At 52.5% G+C, this 25095-nt stretch overlaps 1 protein-coding gene across 1 annotated transcript; it reads left to right on the top strand.

Moving 5' to 3' along the window:
- Positions 1-1104: 1104 nt before the first annotated feature.
- Positions 1105-23567, top strand: Sdc1 (syndecan 1). The gene is made up of 5 exons (NM_013026.2): positions 1105-1378; positions 19314-19395; positions 20250-20737; positions 21197-21332; positions 21540-23567. The coding sequence occupies exons 1-5, from the start codon at positions 1313-1315 to the stop codon at positions 21707-21709; spliced, it is 942 nt and encodes a 313-aa protein (NP_037158.1). The 5' UTR covers positions 1105-1312; the 3' UTR covers positions 21710-23567.
- The last annotated feature ends 1528 nt before the right edge of the window (positions 23568-25095 follow it).

A 25095-nucleotide genomic window follows, 5' to 3' on the forward strand; every position in this document is an offset into this window, starting at 1 on the left:
CACTGGAGCCTTCCTGAGAGGCTGAGCCTCAGATCTACCTTCTCAGTCCAGGCAGACTGTTGCGGGACTGAGGAACAAGGACGGATGCTGTCTTTGGCCTCTGCCTTGCAGGTGTAAGGTCCTTCGGCAGCATCCACAGATTGAGGGTAAGGCAGGGTTAGCTCTTCCCTTTGCTCTCAGTGCTGTTTGCTACGCCTGCAGGCTCTCCGGGCTCCTCTTTGGACTGACACATTTGAAGGGTGTTGGAAACCGTGAGGTCCAGGCTCTATAGAGGATCATTAAAGAACAGGAACTCAACTAGAGCTCCTCAGATGGTTCTGCCTGAGGTCACCTGGAAACAAAGAGGCCATTTATTTTTTCCTTTGGTCTTGGATAAGGAAGAGAGAGGGCTTTGTCTCTTATAGAAAGACAGCAAAAATTTAAGAAAACAAAACACAACAATAACAAAGCCAGCTCTTCCAGACAGTGCGCATGTCTTTAAAGGCCTGGAGTTCACAACAATTTGTGGATAAGGACCAGTGTTCCAAGATTCTACCCCCCCACCCCTCATCCTCAGCTTGTGGGGAGGTGGGAACCATACATTTGTCCCTCGGTTTATATACAGCCTCATCGCTGTGGGACTCCGAGGTGGCCCCCAAAATCTCACTCACCTGGAGGATCCCAGGGTGTCCTCGCCCAGAGGGCGCTGCAGCCGCACGCGCATACAGAACTAACAATCGCCCTTTTCTAGGGCAGTGCCTCGGAACTTCGGACTAGGTCCTAGTAGCGAGCGCACCTGGGTCTCCACGCATCAGCCACGCATCAAGGAAGGTGCGACGCGGGAATCACAGATTGCTCAGGGGAGGAAGATGGGGCTCAGACCCGCAGGAGCTAAAGAGTAGGGTGGGCTTCGATCCTAGGAGGCGTAGAAGGGGGTGTGGCTGGATCCCGGGGGGTGGGGCGCTCCGAGGGGCGGGGCAGGCCAGAGGGCGGAGCCCTAGGGGAGGAGATTGGGACTACCCAGGCCCGCGGAGTTGGGGGTGGGCGGTTAGTTTTGCAACAGCAAAGAGCCTGTGGGTTTATTATAAGGCGGAGCTCGGCGGGAGAGGTGCGGGCTAGAGGAGACAGAGCCTGGCGCTGAGGAAGGAATCTGGCAGTCGAGAGCTGACTCCAGCCGACGGAACCTGCAGCCCTTGCTCCGGACAGCAGCGCGCCGGGCAGGAGTCCGGGATAGCGAAGCGCAGAGCAATCAGCAGAGCCTGCCCGGAGCTCCGTGCAACCGGCAACTCCGACCCACATAGCCCGCCGAGCTCCCGCCGCCGGTCCGGGCAGCATGAGACGTGCGGCGCTCTGGCTTTGGCTCTGCGCGCTGGCGCTGCGCCTGCAGCCTGCCCTCCCGGTGAGTGTGGCCCGGGGCAGGACTAGAAGGCGGCGGGAAGCCGGGACTCGCCACTCGCCGATGCCATGCAGGCGGCAGCACGTGGAGGGGGAGGGGAGCGGGGACTTCTTCCCGCGCTGCCTGGCGGATCCAGGGATGGTGAGCCCTTAAATGAGGACTCCTGTTCCAGTTCCTCCACGGTCCGTGGGTGCCACGAGGGTCCCACAGCTCGAGGTCCCGGCGTCCCGCAGAGTGGAACCTCCCTTGGTTCTCCGCTCTCAATTAAGTAAAACGACTCCACATGGGTCTGAGTCCGCCGGCCTTAGGCGGCGCCTGGAGTTGCTCTCTCCCGTTGCTGTCTCGCTGGCCATTTCAGCGGCCTGGTCTCCGCCAGTGTCCCGGAGGGATGCAGTGGCCATGGCCACAATGCCTTTTCCATAGACCCTAATTCAAACCAGACTGCAGTCTGCACACCCAGCGCCGCAGAGCCCGGGCGCTCGGTCCTTTGCACCCGGGCAAGTTTGGGCTCAGCGGAGCCGACGCGGGAACGGGAGGGGGGCTGACGTGCGGTGTTGCCGGAGGGACGGGATTAAGGCTGTTCTTGGGACACAAGAGGGTGGCGCGGGGACCTTGGGCTTTTCTCTGGCTGTCCCAGGTGAGCCCGGCCGAGATGGCAGCGGGAGGTTCCGGGAAGTTGGCTTCACCACGCTAAGGAGCTAAGAACCCAACTTTGGGGGTCGCTGAAGTTGTGCTGTCCCCCGGAGGGCCTCCTCTGCATGGCCCGCGCGGGGACCCTCCCCGCGAGTGGACCCCGGTACGGCTCTTCCCCTCCCCCGACTCGGCTTTGTGCTGAAGCCGCGCGTAGGGAAGGCGGGTCCCTTGGCCCGCCCAGTAGGGCCGCGGGGAAAGAGGGACGAACGTGGAGCTGGCGAGTGGTGGGGGGGAGGCTTCTGGGTAGGATGCAGCCATCCACCTTTGGCGGGGGTCGGTCTATCTAATCAGCGACTTGGCCGACAAAGAGCTTGTCGAGGGTACCCCAGAAGGTGCTCTCCCGCCCCAGCCGCCGTCCGCTAGCCCGCCTTCCCCAACGGGGGCGCTTTGTTCTCGGCCCCTGTAACCCTTCCCTGGGAACCGCCCCGCAGCGCCGGTCCTTGACGTGGGCCGGGTCCTGGGTCGCCGCCAGGTGTCAGCGCTGCCCTCCGGGTGTCCACGCCCCTATCCCCCCGCGCCCGCGGTCGAGTCCCGGGGGTCCTTTCCACTGGCGGCTTTGCCCAAGCCCTGGGAGGCAGAGGCGAGGTGCGGAGCCTCAGGCTTTATCCCTTCCGGAAGTGGCAGTCTCCCACCGCCACATCTGGTCTGCTTAACTTCGATAGTCCTGGCAAAGGCAGACACGTGCACAGGGAAGGAGAGTTGAGCGCCGGTAGATACCAAGGTCGTGTACAAATAAAGTGGCACCTGGACACGTCCCCAGTCACTGCTAATGGGCATTGCCTTCGCTCCTTGCCAGGTGGTTTGTGCTCTCTCCATCACTCTGGAGCCCATGGGGCGCCAAATCAGGGAGGGAAATGAATTCCAAACTGAGTCTCTGGTGCACTCCTGGCTTTAAGGTTCAAGAAATTGTTCTTGAGGGTTGTGGTTTCTGTGGGACTCAGATTATGCCTGGAATCATAGTTACCACTGTGGAGAAGAAAGAGGAGCCACTTGGCATGCCTCCCTGGCCCGCCTGGCATTACCTCCGGCTCTATTCTCCAGGCCCAGCACGAGGCCTCACTGGGGCAGTACAGATGCATGCAGCACTGAATTTCTCTCCAGCCAGGATCTGGAAAGGTGTGGTGATCTCTTGCCTGGTGTCTTTTTTTTTTGGGGGGGGGGGGTTCTTTTTTTTCCGGAGCTGGGGACCGAACCCAGGGCCTTGCGCTTCCTAGGCAAGCGCTCTACCACTGAGCTAAATCCCCAACCCCTTGCCTGGTGTCTTTAGAGAGGCAGATATTCCTGTGACCCAGGCCCCTCAAGCACTCATTAATAAAACTGGAGGTGGCGATTCTTTATGGACTGTGTTTCCGGGAATTTCCTGTGTGCTGGCCTGGGAGGTTGACCCGTCTAGGGAGACACAAGGTGTAGGAAGTAGAATTCTCTCAATGGAAGGCTTCCTGAAGGAAGAAGTTGAGCTGAGCCCCCAGGTCACTTCCTGACTGTTGGGACCAGACTCCCACTTGGAGGCAAAAATGTTAGTTTTGTTATTTTTTTTTATTAAGTTTGGTTTGTTTTATCTCTTCCACCAAAAAAAAAAAAAATCCATGTTTGGTGAAAAGTGGGTGCGTAAGAGTGAGGACTTATTCAGAACTTCCCCTTTTCCTGAAAAATGGAGGCGGCTGGGATTTACTTTAAATGGGAGCACCACATACCCACAGATTGCCAGAGAGCTGGTCCCTCTTTAAGCTCCTGTGGGAAGCAGGTCAGAACAGCCCTGGGGACCAGTGAGAGAGGGGGTGCTCTTGGGTGCCTGTCTTTGAATGGGCAACGGGAGGCTGCTGGGAGGCTGCTGGGACCGGAGGCTGCCAGCAACTTCTCCCCAGAGACTGAAACAGGTCTGTCTAAAGTGTCCCTCAGTGTGTGTGTCCCCTGTCTTTTGTTTCTCCTATATAGACTAGGAGAAATGGTTATTTGCTCTGGAATAGTGACTTGCTATTTGTTCCCTTTCTTTCCTCTCCCTTACCGTAATCATTTGAACTAGTATAGACACTTCCCCTGAGGTCTGGCAGAATGGGGGCGGGGGAGGGGGGAGGGAGGGAGAGGCACTGGGCTCGGATGATGTCACTGCTGGCTTTGGCTCTCCGGGGAGGGTGGAGCTGGTTGTAACCTACCTGTGGCTCCTGATGGGCCCCAATAAAACCTCATTAACACACATTGGTGGGGAGAAGGGACTGGAAAGAATGATGGGAAAGGTTTTTCTTTTTTTCAGTACTTTCTAGATTCCCCCTCCCCCCTTTGCTGCAGCAAAATTTTGGATTCCTGAAGTCCTTTGAGAATGTATCATGGTAGCCAGACTTTTTTTTTTTTTTTTCAGTGAGTTCAAAATCGACTCCTTATAAAGTATCCTTGTTTTGTTTTGAGACAGGGTTTCTCTGTGTAGCCCTGGTTGTCCTGGAACTCAGTATGTAGACCAGGCTGGCCTCAAATTCAGAGATCCACCTACCACTGACTTTCCGTGCTGGGCCTAAAGGTGTGTGCCAGCGTACCCCACTTTTACAAAGTAGTCAGCAGGATTCTGAAACCCTTATTTCCTTTCGTTATCCTCAACAATAAGATGCCAGGTGTATTTATTCCCTCCTGATGCTGGGCCCTCCTCCTTGTATGGCACCAGGTCAGGCAGTCTCCAAGTTCTTGGTGACTCGAAGAGCACTGTGTCCCAGTGCCTGGTGGTTTGAATTCTAAGCTTCTCTTTTTCTTCTCAGTCTCTGGCAGCCAGAGTTGACACTGGTGTGGCCGAGCGTGGCAGCTTTTCTGTTCAATTCTAACTTATTTCCTTTATCAGACTGGAAAAACAAATCAGATTGGTTGCAATTCTTAAAAACACAAAGATCTCACCTTTGAGTAGCTCTCAGACTGTGTGACTTTGATGTCCCTTAGGAATCTCTGTTGAGACCGCTGCTGTGTGTGTGTGTGTGTGTGTGTGTGTGTGTGTGTGTGTGTGTCAGGGCGCTGCTAACCCCACCATTCTGGTCCTAGAGTGATGAAGAGGAATTGGCCAGGCAAAGAGCCGAGAGAACGCCCTCAGTGTCAGATGCACACAATTCCAAGAAACACACACGAGCTTGAGTTCCAGTTCGGCAGTCTCTTCTCCTCGGTGACGTACCGGCTCCAGCTACCCTGGACTAACAAGACTAGCTCACTGTCTATACTGATAATTGAAGGCTGTTGGTTTTTGTTTTGAGACCGATCTTCACTCTGTAGTCCTTGAACTCTTAGCAGTTTTCCCGTTTCAGCTTCCAAAGTACTGAAATCACAGACGCAAGCCACCGTATGTAGCTGAACTCTTAATCCTTGACTGTGACTCTTGGGTTCGGTCCTTTCTCCATCTCTTCAGTGTGAGTTTTAGTTCGAGTTCTACATAGTCTAACACCCTTACGTAGAAACAGCGGGTTAGAAGCAGCACTGGGTCGAGCAGAGCCTCCTACGGAAGCTCAGCCCTGCCACCGATTTACTACGTATTCTCAAGTGACTCACTTCCAACTCTTGTCCCCATCTGTAGAACAGACATCACCACACCGGTTCTTTCTGCCCTCATTCTTTCATTTGCATGTTCATTTCATGAGAGATGGTGCGAAAGTACTCTGCAATGGAAGCTGGCTGTTGATAATAGTTAGGGTTAACGTTTATGGGTTGCCTGTTGGCGGTGGGGGAGGGGGCCCTGTTACTTTTACTACAGACCTACTTAGCTTTTCCTCCTAAGCCTTTATGGTCTATATCATTGCCTCATCTCTTGAGTGCGTGTGCGCGCACACAACTGCACACGTTTGTGCATGCTTGCGTGTGCTCATGCTCACCTGTGTGCTCCAATGCTCACGTATGTTTACGTCTATGTATGTGTGTGAATACACTGTAGAGTTGTCAAATGTCTACCACGGCCAAGAAGGCTTGTGCATGGGGGCTGGCTGAATCCTGGGAAGGGCTGCCTGGGGTTTGCAGATCTTTCTTGGACACTCCTTCCTGGTTGTGAGCATTTTGCACGGAGTAGCTGTTTAGCTGGCCTGTGGCCTACACTGTGCCTTTGGGTATTGGGCAACACCCTGGGCTGTGGCTGTGTGTACCTGGTGGTTGCTTGGGTACAGGTAAGAGCTACTTGTTGAAAGCTGAACTCAGTCGACAGCAGTGGGGTCCTGACAGCGGGCAGTGGGCACCTGGGGCTACATAAAGTTCACACACTATTAACTGACTACTGAGGAACCTGTCTTGGGCAGTGCCTGCCTGCTGCACCCCCCATTTATCCCCCAATGTGTGGTACCCAGCTTATGCCGTCTTTAATCTTGAGCTCGGGGGATATACCTATAGATGTTGGTAGAGTTTTGTAAGCCCTGGGAGGTGGGCTTCAAGGCCACAAGTGGGTAGCTTGGGATACAAGACTCCTGGCTTCTAAGCTGTGCTCTCCCCTGGCTCTCTCCAGTGGAAGGGTGTGCTAGGCAGACATTGTGGACATTAAATTATTTCTAGTCCCAAAGCGCACACGTAATATACTGTTTCCTAATTGCCTTTCTTCCCCCCTTCAATCTGGTTTTGAAGTGTTAGGTTTTTAAAATTTCCCCCTGAGAGCCTGCCTTAGTGTGTGCAGAGGGAAGCTATTGGAACAGGAAGTCTGTAGAAAGTATTTTCACCTCCAGGACCTTGTGCCCTGGAGCAGAGTGTCAGCATGGCGTCATATTCCTCTTGGCTATTCCAGGAGAGGCTGGGTTTTAGGTGGGAATGAACCTTCTAGAACCTTCTGTTGTCCTGAGTATGACAGGAATGCCCTGACAACTGCCAAAGTGCACAGGCATTTGTTTGTCCTTTTAACATAAGCAGGTAGCTTCAGGTACAGACTGTAAGACTAGGCTCTCTGAGTGAGACCCTCAACTTGGTGCCAATTCAGCTCCAGATGGATGCTGGAAGTCCCTGCACAATGAGCTCTGGGACGACTAGCTTTGCCTGTGTGGAATGCTGTTGTCTGCTCTACAAGAGCTTCCCAGGTTACTAACCTTTGTTGATGCTGGAGAAACCCTGACCAGGGGTGGGTATTGGAGGCGGGACATCCTGCTGTAAGCTGTGTGTTTGGGGAGTCAGGAGGTCTGGTGGAGCCTACAAGCAGAGGCAAGTTTATCAGGACTTGGAGAGAGCTCAGTAGGAAATCTCTGGACCAGTGACAGGCGGGTGTGGTGGTGTTGAGGCAGGGTGGCGGTCTAGCACTCCTTTTGGAGATTTGCTCAGGTATCTTTCCTGCTGACTCTGGGACTCAGAGGCCTCTAGAGGTGGCTCCTCTGGGAGCCTCTCAAGGGTCTCCCGTCTCCTACTGTTTATGACTTTGTGGGCTGCCTAATTATATAGAGAGGATATGTTCCTCTGGCCTCCAGTCCTGGGAAAAGTTCTGCTCAGTGACTCACCTGAGGCCTGCAACCGTGTGTGCACTCAGGTACACAGGCATGCTCAGGGGCTGCAGTCCTGCTGGCTTCTCACCCTGCCTGACTTCCCTTTGACGTCTGCAGCAGTGGAAGCGTCTGGGAAACCTGGGAAACCGCTACCTCCCTTTCTTTCTTGGTGACTTCCCCCTTCCTAACTACAGGTCTGGTGCTCTTTGTATCCCGGCCTTAGACTCCTGCACAAATTATTCTTTCTTTTGTCGTAGCTTTGTCCCTGACTTCTTGTGGCCCTGGGTAAGTAGTTGATCCTCTGGGCCTGTGAAATCTGCTCAGGGGCCTCCGTTTCTAGAAGTCCTGAGCTGGCCTGGGATGGTGAAGGTGACTTGCAGGGCTTCACAAGCTTCTTTTGGTTTCTCTTTATTCCTTCTGGAGACTAAGCAGGGAGAACTGACTGCTCCAAGGGTCTCAGAATTAGACCATTCTGGAGGTGGGGGTGAGGCAGTTTTTCAGATCAGTGCCCTTGGCATTCATTGTGGGAACCAGGCTGGATGAGGCCTCTGGGCAAGGTCAGGCTGGGGGTGGAGGCCAGGTGATGTTCTCTGCACCCACACCCAGGCATCCTGGCACCCTCCCCAAGGTCCGCTCATCAGCAGGAATGAAAGCAGTGCCGGGCAGGTTGGGGCAGTGGGCAGGTGGGCGTGTTTATCGCTGTGTTCATCAGCTGAGTCACGATGCCAGGCCCCATGAGTCCTCCCTGGAGGCTCGCCCAGCCTACCTTGACCCACTGGCACCCACTGGCATGATGTAGGGCAGGGCGGTGAGACAAGACAGGCCGGGAAGCGGGGGGGGGGGGACTGAGAGGCAAAGGGAGCTCATGACTTCAGGTGTTCGTCACGTCCTGGCTGTGTCATGGGGACTTGTGGGTGTCTCATGTGTCTCTGCTGTCCCAGGAGGAATCTGTCTTAGCTGCCAACCTGCCTAGAGTTCCTGCTGGGGGTGCAGGAAATGCACCAAGGGAGAATGCCCATCCTTGGAGTAGGCCCATGAAGCCAGACCAGAGAAAGTGACGGTGAAGGGCATTAGTGATCCAGCCCCCACCTGTCTCTTCCCAACCACCTGGAGGGTTTTACCTCAGATTCTGCAAAACCATAGAATCCAGTCGGGAGCCTAGACTGCAAAACAGGCGTGTTTGCTGCTTTAGACTTGCAGGCTTCCTGGGTATTAGGGAGTGCGTGGACAAGTCCCACAGGTAGGGCATCAGGAAGTATAAGCAGAAACACCCAGGCCTCAGAGCTACCCTCTCTTAAGAGAGTTCCAGTGGATATGGGGGTCGGGTTTGGGCTCGCAGGGCCCCAGAGGTAGAGTGTCTGTGGAGTCTATGAGACCATTGTGGAGGTTGATGTCACTCCAGCTTCTCCCAGAGGACAGACACTGAGGGGGTGTGTGGGTATGGGCTGAGGGTGCAGTGTTGGGATCACATCTCTCCTAGAATGGCATGTTGGGGAGGGAATGGAGCCCTTGCTTCTGGCCCCTACGCTCGGTCTGTAGGCTGTGGTCTATAGGCTGTCGTCTGTAGGCTGCCGTAGTCTCTGGGTTCTGTCCCGCCTCCCTGCCCTTGCATGCTCCAAAGGCATAGCTGAAGGGGATCCAGGGCATTCCGAGTGGGCATGGTGTTCCTTCTGTTCTCCCACCCCCAGGAGAAGGCAGGCCTGGATTGTAGAGTCCCAGAAATGGTCATGAGGACACCATCGATGAGCCTGAGACGTAGGCTGGGCGTACTAGCCACCCATCTTCCCATGGACGTCTGAGTCAGCCTACCTTCGAGAGTCCAAGCTAACTCAAATCTCCAGGGCTTGAGTAAGGGGCTCCTAGCATGTTAGCTGGCTAGTTCATCTTGGCTGATGGAAACCCAGATTAGGCTAGAGAGAAGTATGGCGGAGAATCTGGCCCACCTGGACCACATGCCGGCTCTATCGGTTTTTATGTAATTTTTGCACCTAACCTTTTAGTTCTAGGCCTGTTTCCTCACCTGTGAAATGGGGTTCCTCATATCCTGCCTAGAAGGGCTTTTGAAAAGACTAATGAAGTAGTATGTGGAGTGGTTCAGGCTCTCTTTGACTGGAGCAAGTCTCTTAAGAGTACTAAGCATGGCCTACTGTGTGCAGCCCCCCCCCCCCGCCCCCGAAGTGGATGGGCCTGAGTAGGAGGGTACCGAGTCTTCATGTGAATGGCCCTTCTGGTCTTGCCCCAGTACTTAGTGTTGATGTCATAGAGTCTACAAACATGCCTTTTGGCCTTCCACGAAGTCTAAGCCTTTCCTGGCAGACCAGACATTCATCTCCACGAAGCCTCTGTATGAGACTGGATCCTGGCCTGGGCAGTGTGGGCTGGGCTGGCAAAAGGGAAAACTAGACACCTGGGCCACCTGGGTGGGGGCTCGGAGAGCAGAGTTTCAGTTGTAGGGCACCATAGCCTGTGCCTGGACCTTCTGACTGAGGGTTACCCTGAGAGGAAGCAGGTTTTTCTATAGACACCAACATAGCTGGATCAGAGTGCAAGGTGGGTGTGAGCCCCTGCCCTCCCCCACTCAGCGACAGTGAAAGGCTACTCTTCTGGAGAGTGAGGGCTCTGGGTTGGGCTGTGATGGTGGCTGGGGTCTGACAGAGCACACCTGACTGGCCTCTCTCCACTCTGATGGGCATGTGCCCTTAAACAAGGGACTGTCCCCTTTGCCTCAATTTCTACATCTGCAAGATGGCCCTATGGTCTGAACGTGGTTTTGAAGATAAGTTAGCCAATACAGGGAAAGTGCTCCGACCGGTACCTGGCACATTACTCAACAAGTAGTGGCTGGAATGGCTGATTTCCTAAGGTCTAGACCCGCCACTTCTATGGTTCCAGTGCTCTACAACCTGGGTCCAAGTCCTTAGCTTCTCTTACCCAGTACTGGCTCTAGGACTAGACTGCTGGGTCCTGCCCCCATTTCCCTTTAAGCCACCTCTGTGGTGGAGTTGTGCAGGCCTCCAGTTTATCTAGACTGTGAGATGTCAGAGAAAGGGCCTATGCTGTTTTGTTCCTGTGTGGGCTGTGTCCACCCCAGGAACTGAGAAACCCACTCACCTTTTCAAAAACTGCCTCCTCTGAGTGACACCTCAGGCTAGCCCACCCTGCTGTGGGACCACTCCCAGCATGTTCTTGCTTCCCAGTGACCTAGGTGCCTTTTCAAGATGCACAGGCATCTTGTAGTTCAAGGGGTAAGAGGACAACATTAAGTCTATTTCCTGGGGGTGGTATTACTGTCAACCCGCATTCTGACAGAGGTTAAAGAAATTTGTTCTTTGTATTTTCTAGTCCCTTTATAATCTTTTTTCCATCTGTTGTGGCCCCTACTCAACTGCAGGGCCCCGGTTCCAGAATTAGCCGCTCCCCCCATAGGAAACAGATTTATGCTCTAATGTGACTGATTAGCACCCCTTAGCCCCTCCCACAGGCACTTTAATTTTCAAAAGGGTATTGCACAACCACAGGGACACTAAGAAGAGAGATTTGGTGATCAGAGTTAGAGCCCTGTCCCCAGCCTCACAGCTGGAGCCCTGGCTGGTGCAGGTGTCTTGAAAGCTGTAGTTTCTGCTTCAGTGAAACTTGGGGATTCTTTATTTAGCCAGTTCAGGGACAGAATGGCCATGAGAAGTTTCTGTGTCACACATGTCAGGCTCCATGCCCCACTGAGTCTAGAATCAGCTAGGTAGCAGTTTGGGGGGGGGGTACTGACAGACTAGGAGTTTATATCCCAGAAGCAAGAACGGTGGGGTTTCTATATTGCTCCAGACAAGATCTATCCCCCAGACTTGTCAGCCACCTCTCTTCAAGTCCCTTGGCTCTGACCAGCAAGATATATGCCCAGAAGAAACCTAGGAGACCCTTCGCTTCTTTTTAGGATAGTGTGGGGTCAGCATGATGGGGGTTGGGAGGACAGTGCAAGAATGGCTTGCTGTCCCTTAAATCTTCACAGGCTATTTCCCAGAGACATCTTGATTCTGGGCATCTCCAGCAGTCCTCTGGCCCATAATGCTTTGCTGCCAGCCACTGTATCTGGTTGTCCCTTAAAGGTGAATCAGAGCTCCCAGCCAGAGAACAAAGCTGTGGGCTGGGCCCTGGAAGCCCACTTGCTATCATTCTGTAAAAAGTCCTATGGTATAGTAGTCCAGATTATAAGACATATATTTTCACTATATTGGGTCTTCTCATTTTCCCGTGGTACATCCAGCTGGTCAGGCCCAAAGGATTTGAAGAGAGTTGGCTTGGCAAATCTGGGGGAATGGGTCCTATCTGTTTCCCTCCAGGAACAGTGCCTAGCAAAAGGCTGGGCCTGGGCCAGGGCCAGGTGCCCTTGCTCCACATTGCCTGAAATCCCGCCCTGCCTGTCCTGGCTGGGTTCTGGCAGGGGGGAGCTGCTGAGGAACTGGTCTTCCAGCTCCAGTTCCACACCCAGCTCTCAGCTGAGCCTGCTCAGAGACTAGTCCTGGCATGTGGGTTGCAGGGCAGATGCCAGCCCCATCAGGAGGTGTGGGCATTTGGGTACTCATGGGACACTGACCTGTAGTGGGTATGGAGATTGGAGGAATGGTACAGGCAAATTTGCTGGCGCTGGCCAACATGGTTGTGGCATTGACTTTGGTTGGCCATCTGGTGTTAAACTAACAGGGAATACTGACAAAAAAAAAAAAAAAACCCAAAAAACAAACAAACAAACAAAAAACCAACCAAACAAAACAGTTATTAAAACCTAGAAAAGATACTGTCTTAACACTTAGCCCGTTTCCAAGAATCCCCAAGACATACAGGGACCGTGGAGCAGCAGGAGGGATGGCTGAGGTGGGGGATGTGGGTGATCTGTGTCTCCCGGGGGACTTTGGGAAATTGACTGTCTCAGTGGAAGTGCTACCAGGGTCTGGGCCTTGGAGGTGTTTTTTGGGTCCTGTGCTCCCCAGCTAGGCAGCTAACAGTTCTCTTTACCTGTGTTGTCCTCACCTTGGCCCCACCCTGGGCTGGGCCTCTTATTCATTGCCTGCTGGGTCACCAGTCACTTCTCTGCAGGTCCCAGCTTGATTCTTGGTGGAGAGAGAGAAAGTTGATAAATCACGGTGCCTGTCAGCCGGAAATTTGGGTGTTGCCTGAAGGCACCAATGGGGGCCCTCCCTTCTGGAGGTGGCTTATAGGAAGGGGTTTCTGGGTCCTGAGGCCTCCTTACAGTTTCTCAGCTCCCTGGGAGAAAAGCGAGGCATCACCCCAGCATGAATCTCTGGTCACCTATCAGCACACACTGTGAGCACCATAAAAGAATTATCCACTCAGGTCACTTCATTCCCCTCCAGCACTAGGGGTACAGAGACAAAGAGGGAGCTGCCCAGACACCCAGTGTAGAGGTAGTTGAGTTAGGTCTCGGACTGCCCCAGAGAGCCTTGTTGGAGAAGCTTCTGGAAAAATCCACCCAGCATTTCAGCTAGGACTGGAAGAAAAGGTGACTGTGGGAATGAGAGCAGTCAAGACCCCTAGGCTGTAGGACACAGGATACGAGTTGAGAGCTACCAGGATAGCCGCATTCTCTCCTGTCCGCCCTGCCCTCCTGGAGACCTAGTAGGACAGCTGCCCCGGAGGCCTGCCTTTGGAGCCCTTGGGGTAGCTCAGTAGAGCCAGTATCTTCCCACTGACGTCAGTCAGGTTACACATGGGGCAGCTAGTGTGTAGGCTGGGAAGCCAGCTACTTGGGAAAATAAGGTTGTTCCTGGTGGGCTCTGGCAGGAAGGAGGTTCTTGCTTTTCTTGGTGGCTTCGAGGGCCTTTGGAAGATTGAATGTTCCCTCCTCTCCTTGGTGAAGCAGGCCCTCCTGGTACCATAGTATTTGTCTGCTAAGAGTGAAGGCATTAGAAGTAAAGAATGATCTAGAGCCTTCCCAGGATGCTTTGCTACTGGCGCTAGCTTACAGAGCTCTTTTGCTTCTTTTGACTTTGAACACTGGATTCAGTCAGGGAACAGGAGTAGAGGCCTTGCCTTCCGGAGTTCCTAACCATTGCAGGGAAAGGCTCCTCTGAGTGGAGCTTTTCCTCCTCAGGTAACTACTTTCAAAGTACAGCGGCCCCTGAGGGGGAAGTGTCGTTTGACATTGTGATAGTTCTTGGGGTCCCTGGATGCAGGTGGCAGTTTGGATGTCATGCTCAGGTCATGTGGCCAGTTGTACAGAGGGAGGTGAGTGCTGTAGCTCAGAGCTCTTAGTACCCCAGAGCTGTGGATTCTCAGGGTGAGAGCAGTAGCCCGTAGTCCTTAGATCCACAGGTCTGACCAAGACACTGGGATAGGGGTAGATCTCTTGCATACTGTGGACCTGCTTGAAAGCCCCTGGGTATTTGCTGTGGAATGGAGTCTTGGTTGGAGAAGAGCGGTGGGTGTTTATCCCGGCGTGACTGTGGGGGTGGGGATGTATCCCTGCACTTCCTGGTGTAGCATGCTGAGTGGACAGAGACCGTGTGACTGAAGCCTGGGCTCCCGGAACAGGTGTGTGTGGGGGACTGACTAGCTGGGGTCCAGGCTGCCTGGGAATGGCTGTGACCCACCTCCTTTGATAACAGCAGCTCTTTGTCACTGGATGTTGTGACTAATGGGACTTGTTGATTCAATGACTCGGCTCCCACCCACAGAAGCTGGGGCTTCTGTTATGGTACCAGGCAGCTTCAGACAACCCACAGTTTTACCTCTTTCCCAGCACTGCCCAAATTAGAGACTTGTGAGTGGTCCGTTCATACCCCAGTCTCTGAGACGTCTCCTGGAAGCCCTGGAATGGGGCACTGGGTACGTACATGCTGTGGTTTTTGTTAGGGTCAACACCAGGCTAATTTTTAACCTAGCTCATACCCCCCAGGTTTCCAGGTGATGAGTCCAGATGTTTTGAAGCGAAGGGATCCATTTAATATCAAAATTCTGTGAGCTTAAGTTTTTTTTCTTTCATGGCAAGTTGTTCTGTATGTGTGAGTATTCGTGTCTGTGTGCGTGGACAGGCTCGTGGAGGTCAGAGGATAACTTCAGGAAGTCAGTTCTCTCCTACATGTGGGTCCTGGGGATCAGATTCAGGTTGTCAGGCTTGGAGGTAGATGTTTTACCCTGAAAATGAAAAGTCGACAGCCCCTTGGAGTCAGTTAAGCTTCTGGAGGGCTGTACGTGATAATGTCCCAGGGTGCTGACTGGAAGCCACAGGTCTCTGTACCCAGTGGCTGCCAACTCCCAGGGTATGGAGCAGTGGGGATTCTCTCCAAAAAGCTAGTAATCTCGGAACCCCTTAGAGACAGCCCCTTGGTACCATGATTTTTTTTTTTTTTGTGACACAGCTGATGTGTCTCCATACTCAGGATGTCATGACGAGGTGCTGGGGTACAGACCAGCCTCAGCCTCAGGCAGCCAGGATGTGGGGCCCGTCAGATTGCAGTGACTACCACAGAGGGTAGCCTTCCTTCCAGTCAGTGTGGTTGTGGGTGCTGGCAGGAAGTGGCTTCAGGCTGCCTTTAAGCATCCCAGCCCTCCCTCTGCCCACAGCTCCAAACTCGTTCTTTGGCAATGGCCTGCAAGTATAGGTGAACTCTCTCCTGTATCATGTCCTGACCCATGCTGCTTCCTCTATACCTTCCAAGTGTGTGCTGGTACCCAGCTGGCCTGCTAGGCAGGGCTAAGCACTCATCTTGTTCTTGGTGCTGAAGCTGGGGTAAAGACACCGAGGCCATTTTCCCTTGAAACAGATGCGCTCAGCCAGGGGAGGTGGTCCTTAGGCCTGGGGAATGGGGAAGAAAGGATGTACTACAGCGTGCGTGAGGGGGCACTTGTTGGCTGATGGCCTCGGGTAGGTCCTTCACCCTGGAAGTGCTGTTCCTTACCTATTGGAGATGCTAACCTCAGCAGGACCTGAGGAGCTGCATGGCAGGTGTAGGAACCAAAGTGAGCGGTGAGAATTCTCTCCAGCTCCAGGGATGCCCAAAGCAGATGTGTCGACTGGTTTTTTTCTTTTGCCGTGTGTCCACTCCCCTTATATCTACCTCCATGATCCTTCTAGATAAATCAAGCCTCTAACTTTGGGTTTTCAAGTCAGTCAGTTTCCATGTTCTGTGCTTCAGTAGGAGGGAGCTAAGTAGCCCCAGGTTTGATGGCACAAACCATGGAAATCTTTATTACCATGAGGTTATATATACATATAATATATATACATTATATATTATATATATATACATGTGTGTGTGTGTGTACATGTACGTACATACATATCTGTATCCGTGTGTTGTACGTGTACCACAGCAGACTCGTGAGGAGGTCAGGCATCTTATAGGAATCTTTTCACTGCTTCACTTGAGCCCCAGGATCAAACTTTGCATCTCAAGATCCCGCTGTGGCAAGCACCTTTACCTACTGAGCCAGCTTTGCTCTCTATCCTTGATTAGTTTGGCGGGCAGGTGCTTTTCTGAAGGCCTGCAGAGGTGAAAGGTAAGACTGGCTTACCTATACTTCCCCGAGTGGCAGGAGGTAGGTGTCTCGATGGGATTTTTCTTATCCCTAGGCATCTCTAAGCCATGGCCACACGATCTTGGAAGGACCCGGGTCAGAAGAGATCCTGAGAGGGCTCGTAGGAACACACAGAGTTCTAAATGGTACCTGACCGTTACATCAGACACTCCTTCGGCTGGGACCTGTGGAGCCATGGTTCAGAGGGAGTTATTTTCTTCCCCCATTTCTTCTCTTGTGTGACTGAAGTCTCTTCCTCTCTCCTCACCTGTGACGCCATCATGAAAGGTCCCAGCTGCGGATGGAGGTGGGTGGGACACTCAGGGAGCTGCTTCTCTTTCCTCAGCAGGGGTTAGAGGGGCTCCCCCCTTTCCCTGCCCTGGACCTGGTTTACTGGTTTCAGCCGAGATTTATTCTAGAAGCTTATTGCGTAAACAAGATCACAAAGGGATAAGCTTGAGCAAACCCAGGGGAACAAATTGTTTCCCTGTGAAGACCCAGTTTTCTCTAGCTTTTAGAGAAGCCCTCCCTTTTGGGGAATTTCTGACTTTCGGGGCTTCTCTGTGGAAGGAAGAGACGCTAGCCGCCGTGTTCTTGCCTGGACTTCAGTATATCTTTGCAGCCTTGGCTACCCCATGTTGGCCAAGATCTGCACTTGTGTGACTTGGGCTAGTTTAGTTGGATCTGGGACCTCTACCCCATCTCCAGCTTTCCTTCCCACGGAGGGAGTCAGTGGGTTAGGAGAGAATGGAGTTGAGACCTAGAATGAGGAGGAAGCTATGAACTCCTTGTGTGGTGGGTGGGTGCTCTACTCTATCACTGAAGGAGGCAGCCACAGAGAAGGCTACCACAGGAATCTGGAGTACCATCTGGGGCAGTATATACAGGATGTGGGCTGATGTGTAATAAAGGGATGCCATCTGACTGCTCTGTGGATGGGCCCCAGGGAACTGCGAGTGTCTACCGCAGTAGTTCTCAACCTGTGGGTCGCGACCCCTTTGCGTGGGGGTGGGGCCGCATATTAGATATTTACATTATGATTCATAACAGTAGCAAAAATTACAACTCTGAAATAGCAAAAAAGTCACCGCAGCACGAGGCACTGTATTAAATCACGGCATCAGGAAGGGCGAGAACCACCGGTCCACTGGGTCTGGGCCGTGATGAGTTGTGGCTGCTCTCTCTGGAGTGAAGCCACAGTGAAACCAACTGTCCTTGCAGATGGGCCTGTCTAGGCTCAAAACCTTAGTCGCAGGAGGGAAGAGCTTGCTTTTGCTTTTGTTCTTACTTCTAAAGGAAGTTCAGTGGTACTTCCGGCCTTGCGGCTGCTCGAAGTGTGAAACTGACCCGATAAGGGACAGAGTTTATGCAACTGCAGCTTTCTTCCGTGGGTCCGTCAGCCATCCTGACTCCACTGACGGAGGCCAATAGAGTCTGGGTCCCTGGGTGAAGCATCCTGGGCCATGGTGAGCTTCAGCTAGGCCACCCTGAATGTACTGTAGGGGCTCCCGGTGAGCTGGCTCCTCCCTGCCTCCTTTTCTCTTGAAATTTGGTCTCCAACCTACGCTGGTCTGCCACTCTCCTGACCTGTGAACCTCCCCCCCCCCTCCCCCCATCACAAGATGAGCAGCTCTCACTCATTACTTAGAACAAGGGGCACAGACACTCATTACCTATCAGCAGGCTGTATGGGTTTTTTTTATTTGTTTTTTTTTTTTTTTTTTTTTTGTTTTTTTTTTTAAAGATTTATTTTATTATATATAAGTACACTGTAGCTGTCTTCAGATACACCAGAAGAGGGCATCAGATCTCTTTACAGATGGTTGTGAGCCACCATGTGGTTGCTGGGAATTGAACTCATGACCTCTGGAAGAACAGTCGGGTGTTCTTAACCACTGAGCCATCTCTCCAGCCCTTTATTTGTTTTTATTTTGGGTTTTTTTTGTCGTTGTTGTTTTCCGATTTTTTACTTGTAGAGAAATGTTGTGGCCATTCAGTAGTGCAGATGTTCGTTCGAGCTGGCACCATTTTATAGGTGGGGAAACTGAGGCTGTAAGATGTGTAGTGACATCCCTAAGGCCACTCAATTGGTTAAGTGAGGTCTTACCACTCAGAGGTCAGGAGCCTTCAGCTGAACTGTGTACTTTTTCTGTTTTGTTGAGACAAAAATCTCTATAGCTCAGGCTAGCCCAGAAACCATATGTAAATGAAGCTGGCCTCAAATTCACTGCGATCTTTTATGTCCTCCCCCTGAGTGGTAGGACTGGAAAGGCATGATTCCTCCTGTTACACTTTGTTTCTTTTTAAAGTTCATTCTTTGTTCTGGTCTGTGCAGAGGCCTTGTAAGATGGTCTGTACAGAGCTGGGTTATTTCTGTTATTTTCATTGCTGACAGGGCTCCCATATTTTCCTTCTCTGTCACTCCCTTACCTAGGTCTTCCTTTTACCCTTGGTCTCTTAGAACCAGTGCTGAGAGCAGCCATGGACCCAGCCTGCCTGGGGTGCTGAAGGTGGTGCTCCACTTCCTGTCCACGTCCTGCGGGACTGTGTTTGCACTCCGCCACCTGCAGCCCCTTGGAGCTGGAGCAGGCAAGGCCCGCCACATTCCTGCAGCTGCTGTTGCCAAGGAGAACCCATCCCAGGCCTACTGCCCATTCACTGGAGCCTCCTTAATGCAGAAGCCTTTTCGAATTAGCTTCCACTGTCCCTAGCCCAAAGGGTACCCTGTCCTTTCTTCACTAAGAAGGCCAGGATACAGTCCTTCCTGTGGCTGAAAGGGACAGGCCTTGGGATGAGGCCTGGGACCACCCTGTGTGAGCAGAGCTGCTTCAGCACAGGTAACTCCTCTGTCCCAGGCCTGGCTCTGCTTCTCACACTTGAGACTTGTGTCACACCCCATTGTCTAGCTCAGCAGGACACTGATTTTACTTTTAATGAATAGAATGTTTGGCTGGGGGGTTGGGTAGAGGGGGCTGAAAAAAGCCCCCACTGACCTGATTCTCATAGTAGGATCAATCGATGGCTTTTACAGAGATCATGGCTTCTGTTCCCAGGTTGGGCACCCTGGGGTTAGGACAATGTCCTCATCACTTGTTCCCCTGCCTGGCACCAGGCTTTGTTGTTACAGCATTGAGGATATGAGGAGGACCAGGGGTTTCTCAGAGCTAACCCCAGAGCCACAGGCAGTGGTTTCCTACATGTGTGGCTGGGATGGCTGGATGAGCCTTTTCAACTACTTAGGATAGGAACCCAGGGACGCTGGGCATTGACCAAGACACATCTCATACCCCTTTCTTATCTTTTCTCAGCAAATTGTCACCGCAAATGTGCCTCCTGAAGACCAAGATGGCTCTGGGGACGACTCAGACAACTTCTCTGGCTCAGGCACAGGTAAGACTGACCCAGAACACTGAGGTGGCCATAGATCATGGCTGGAGTGGTGAGCAGGCAGTCACCTAGCTTTCAAAGAGCCCCCCCCCCCTTCTTTTCCCATGCTATCCTTAGCCCTCGGAGTCAGAAGGACAGTGCCAAAGGGAAGAATGGTGTCTAGCTGCAAGCCACTCGCTAAGGCAAACCTTCAGAGAAATGAAGTGGCTTCAACAGGCCACGGGCAGCCAGTTGAGCCAACCCTTGGAGGAGTTCCACTCCACCAAGCCTTGGTATCTCCACCTGTGAGATGAGAATACTTTGCCCCAGAGGCTGTTGGGAGCTGCAGGAAGCACAGAGCCTGCTAGCTATAGATTTGCTCTCACCTCCATCTCTAGATACCAGTTCCCTGGGGGTTGTGGAAGCTAGCCAGAGGGGTCTCCCAGAGGAGTGGGGAGAGCTTAGAAGGGAAGTCAAGGTGGCAGTGGGAAGGGGACTAGGGCAAAGGGTTGGAAGATAGGCCAAATGCAGCCGTGTATTCTTGGGACCCTAGGCCTTGGGGAAAAGGGTAGAAGAGAAGTTCGTGTTGGGCTACACTCCTGTCAGCTCTGGTGTCTTGGCCCATTCTCATAGCAGGATCCCTTCCCAGATTCCTGAGATCTTTCTCACAGTTCAGAGAACAGGCTACTCCTAGGCAGGTGAAGCTGCAAAGAACATCTTTTCTGGCCTAATTTTCAAATCGAGCCCAGCCTTGGCTAGTTCACCCTTGGGGACTCAGGCCTCAGCCTCCTCATGTGGCATGAATAGTGATGTCAGGCTTGACACCTGGAGACCTCTGCTACCCTAACATTCTCCAACCCCCACTTCCGACCCTGCAGGTGCTTTGCCAGATATGACTTTGTCACGGCAGACACCTTCCACTTGGAAGGATGTGTGGCTCCTGACAGCTACACCCACAGCTCCAGAACCCACCAGCAGGGATACCGAGGCCACCCTCACCTCTATCCTGCCGGCTGGAGAGAAGCCTGAGGAGGGAGAGCCCGTGGCCCACGTGGAAGCAGAGCCTGACTTCACTGCTCGGGACAAGGAGAAGGAGGCCACCACCAGGCCTAGGGAGACCACACAGCTCCCAGTCACCCAACAGGCCTCAACAGCAGCCAGAGCCACCACGGCCCAGGCATCTGTCACGTCTCATCCCCACGGGGATGTGCAACCTGGCCTCCACGAGACCTTGGCTCCCACAGCACCCGGCCAACCTGACCATCAGCCTCCAAGTGTGGAGGATGGAGGCACTTCTGTCATCAAAGAGGTTGTGGAGGATGAAACTACCAATCAGCTTCCTGCAGGAGAGGGCTCTGGAGAACAAGTGAGTGACTTTGGATTTCCTGGGTGGCCACTACTGCCTGGTACTTGGCTGCCTAATGTCCTTTGTCCTGTAATGCACAGTATAGTCCTCATTGAAATGACAGGTAACCCTGAAGGGTCCTACCTTCCTCCTGCCCTAAACAGACTGATTTACAAGATCAGTAGGTGGGCAGCTCCTTAGTATTCAAGAGCCACCTAAACTTACACCGGCGTGAATTTTCTGTCTCAGACCATCATGGGAATTTGTGTACAAGGATGCGCGCTTTGTGCCTTAGAGGTAGTATCTGTGCCTTGGCTGGCCGGGGTCCCAAGTGTGATTACGTTTCATAACAGATGCTGGCATAGGTTGGTTATGCCTGATGAGGTGGCAGGGGAAATCTCAGCAGGGAGGGCAGTGCTACAGTTTGCTACTGTGGCCGTTGTTCCAGCCTTGACCTGATCCCAACCTGCCCTTCTGTAGGACTTCACCTTTGAAACATCTGGGGAGAACACAGCTGTGGCTGGCGTCGAGCCTGACCTTCGGAATCAGTCCCCAGTGGATGAAGGAGCCACAGGTGCTTCTCAGGGCCTTTTGGACAGGAAGGAAGTGCTGGGAGGTGAGTCTTCTTTCAAATGGGTAGGAGGAGACAGGTTGTGGCTCTGAGGTAGCCTGGGTTGCTGGGGTGCAGCATCTTTAGCCTTGGGCTGGGGAAGGAGGAGGGTTGACTCTAATCCAGACTACCTCCTGTGCTGTCCATCTGGGGAGAGACTGTCACTGACCCCGTATAGCTACCGATCCAAGCCTGCCTCTGTCCACTCCCTAGGTGTCATTGCTGGAGGCCTGGTGGGCCTCATCTTTGCTGTGTGCCTGGTGGCTTTCATGCTATACCGGATGAAGAAGAAGGACGAAGGCAGTTACTCCTTGGAGGAGCCCAAACAAGCCAATGGCGGTGCCTACCAGAAACCCACCAAGCAGGAAGAGTTCTACGCCTGATGGGGAAATAGTTCTCCCCCCACAACCCCTGCCACTCACTAGGCTCCCATTTGCCTCTTCTGTGAAAAACTTCAAGCCCTGGCCTCCCTACCGCTGTGCCGTCTCCTCTGCACCCAGACCCTTCTGCCCGAGCGGTCTCAGGGTGTGCTGGGAATTCCTTCTCCTCTGACTTCTGCTAGAAGCTTGGGTGCAGAGGGTTTCTTGCATTTTGTCTTTCTACCACAGCCACGCCTGTTGTCCACTCTTCTGACTTGGCTTCTCCAAATGGGAGGAGACTCAGCTCTGGACAGAAAGGGAACCCAACTGCTTTGGACCTAGATGGCCTATTGTGACTGGAGGATCCTGAGGACAGGAGAGGGGCTTCAACAGACACGCCATAGCACTTACCCATAGAGACCATTAGGGTTGGCTGTGCTGTGGTAGGGAAGGAGTCCAGGGCTCCTTGGAATTCACTTCTCATTGTGGGGAGGTCTACTTTAGACAACTTGGTTTTGCACATGTTTCCTCTAATTTTTCTGTTTTAGAGCCCCAGCAGACCTTACTTCTGGGGTAAGGCAAGTCAGTTGACTGGTGTCCCCACCTCGCTTCCCTAATCTACATTCGGGAGACCGCATCGGGGTTAAATAAGACTTTTCATTTTCGTTTTTGTTTTTAACCTAGAAGAACCAAATCCGGACACCAAAACGTAGGCTTAGTTTGTGTGTTGTCTCTGAGTTTGTCGCTCATGCGTGCAACAGGGTATGGACTATCTGTTTGGTGCCCCATTTTTGGTGGCCCATAAGTAGGCTGGCTAGCCCAGGATGCCATGGAGTAGCCACCTCTTGACCAGTCATGCCTGTGTGCATAGACTCAGGGCCATGGCCTTTGTGACATTGGAAGAGCCTGTGTGAGAACTTCCTCCTAGATTAGTCTAGGGATGGAGGGGAGGAGACTGTATAGTTTGGGAGGAGGGGTGACAAGGGTGTCCAAGACTCTCCCACCTTTGGTACTAACTCTGGTCACCCTTTCTCCTGGAAGTTGACAAGACACATCTTGAGTATGGCTGGCACTGGCTCCTCCATCAAGAACCAAGTTCACCTTCAGCTCCTGTGGCCCTGTTCCCAGGCTGGAGTCAGAAATGTTTCCCAAAGAGTGAGAGTCTTTTGCTTTTGGCAAAACGCTACTTAATCCAATGGGTTCTGTACAGTAGATTTTGCAGATGTAATAAACTTTAATATAAAGGAGTCCTATGAACTCTACTGTTTCTGCTTCTTATTCTCTGGGCTGGTGGTACAGACGTAGCCAGCCTCTGCCCAAACCCGGGTAGCTCAGAGAAGCTTGGCTCAAGGCTACGTGCCTCCAGTCCTCTGAGGGGTAGGATCCTGGATCCAGGGTTCCGCTGGTTTGTTGTTTTGTTTTGTTTTTCTTTTGGCTAAACTTCTTTTGGAAGTTGGTAGGTTCAGCCAAGGTTCTGCAGGACCTGACGTCTGTTCTTCTAGATGGTTTAAGTAATCGGGACTCTAGCACATCTTGACCTGGGGTCACTACAGCTAAGCTTGCTTTGCAGAGCAGATACCTGGGACAGCCTTCATCCCTCATGGTTGCTGGGACACTTCTGAGGACTCCTTGCTTACTTAGCTCAGCGATGTTCCAGCTGCTGGCTAGGCTGCTCAGTGGCGCGGCTAGACAAAAGATCTGTGCCCTGTGTTTCATCCCAGAATTTGCTGCCAGATCGTACGGCTGGATGTGATGTGGGGTGGGGTGGGGTCAGATCTGAGACAGCACTCAACTGAGGGCTTGTGAGACAGTGTCCAAGTCTCAGGCTGGGGCCATTCATATAATTGCAATAAATGGTACGTGTCCATTTGGACAGCAGACACTTTGGTGTACTTGAGTTTCTTTTTGGTCTGGTCATGTCCTACTCTGTCTGGTTTTTGGAATGGGAGCCTAACTGGCCTGTGTTCTGGCTTGGTACCAAATAGCAGCAGTCTCTCTATGCTTGCCCAGGCCCCAGGGCAGGACTTCCGACTTTGCACCTGTTCAGCCCTCTATGTGCATAGCATCCACATAGAAGTCAGGAGGATTCTGCTGACTCTGAATTTCAGGATTTGTTTTTGTTCTGTTTGCTTATTGGGCAATTCTCAACCTTTCACTAGCAAACAGTCTCGTGTGTCAGGCTTACAAGTATTGTCTGCACATCGAGGGAAAATTGTCAGTAAAAGACTGGCAAGTTGGAAAGGCATAGAACACCACAAGGAGCCCCCAGATTATGGTGCAGCTCGATGTCTCCCTTCAGTCTCAGGGTACAGGTCCGCCCCGACACCTGGCATGTCCTTGGTGGTGCAGAGCAAGAAGGACCATTATGCCTGTTGACACATCGGGGGCTGCAGGTTCCAGCCTGCTTAGCGGGTGACGCTCTTCTCCCATGCTTAAATCTCCAAAACCAGCACTGATTGCCTGGACCTGGTGACACAGGAGCCTGTAATCCCAACAATTTGCTAGGCTTAGGCAGGAAGCTTGTCAGTTTAAGGTTTATGTGATTGGAAGAGTGAGTTCAAGGTCAGCTTGGGCAACTTAGAGATCTTGTCTCAAAAAGCAAAAACGAGGGGCCAGCAGTCAGGGGTTAGTGATCTATGCCTTTAGTTCCAGCACTAGGGAGGCAGAGACAGGTGGAACTCTCTCTGAGGCTGGCCTGGTCTACAAAGTGAGTTCCAGGACAGCAAGGGACTACACAGAGAAACTCTTGTCTCTGAAAAGCAAACCAAAGTAAACCAACACCCCCCCCCCCAAAAAAAAAAAACCAAAACCACCCAGCAAGATGGTTCAGTAAGTAAAAAGGTGCTTGCCATCAATTCTTGACAACCAGTTTGTTCCCAAGACCCACTTCGGTGGTGGGGGTGGGAGGGAGAGAGAGAGAGAGAGAGAGAGAGAGCAGACTCCTGCAAGTTGCCTCTGACCTTTACATGCATTAATAAGTAACCTTCCCAACCAGATAAACAAAATTATTTTTCACTCATTTAAAAAGTTTATATAATGTGTAAATAAATAAATAAAGCACACAAAAACATGGCTAACTACTCCTGGCCCGGGGCCTGCTTTGGTGTGTGTGGTTGACTACCAGTACAGGGTCACTCCCCTGGAGAAAGTTGATTTTCCATTTCCAGCAGGTATGGGTTGCAAATCGCTTCCTAACAGCTTCTCAGTAAGAGCTGGGACTTGGTGTCCAGTTCCCTTTCTCCCTGCTGGGATTTTTGTATGATTTGAACTTGTGCAGGTCCTGTGTGTGCTATCAAAGTCTCTTGAGTTCCTATGTGTATCAGCCCTGTTGGGTCTCCAAGAGGTCATTTCCTGGAGTCAATCCACCACCCTGGCTCTCACATTCTTTCGGTTTCTTAGCCTTGAAGGGA

Source organism: Rattus norvegicus, chromosome 6, assembly GCF_036323735.1.
Source record: "Rattus norvegicus strain BN/NHsdMcwi chromosome 6, GRCr8, whole genome shotgun sequence".
In the NCBI taxonomy this organism is placed as follows: Eukaryota; Metazoa; Chordata; class Mammalia; order Rodentia; family Muridae; genus Rattus; species Rattus norvegicus.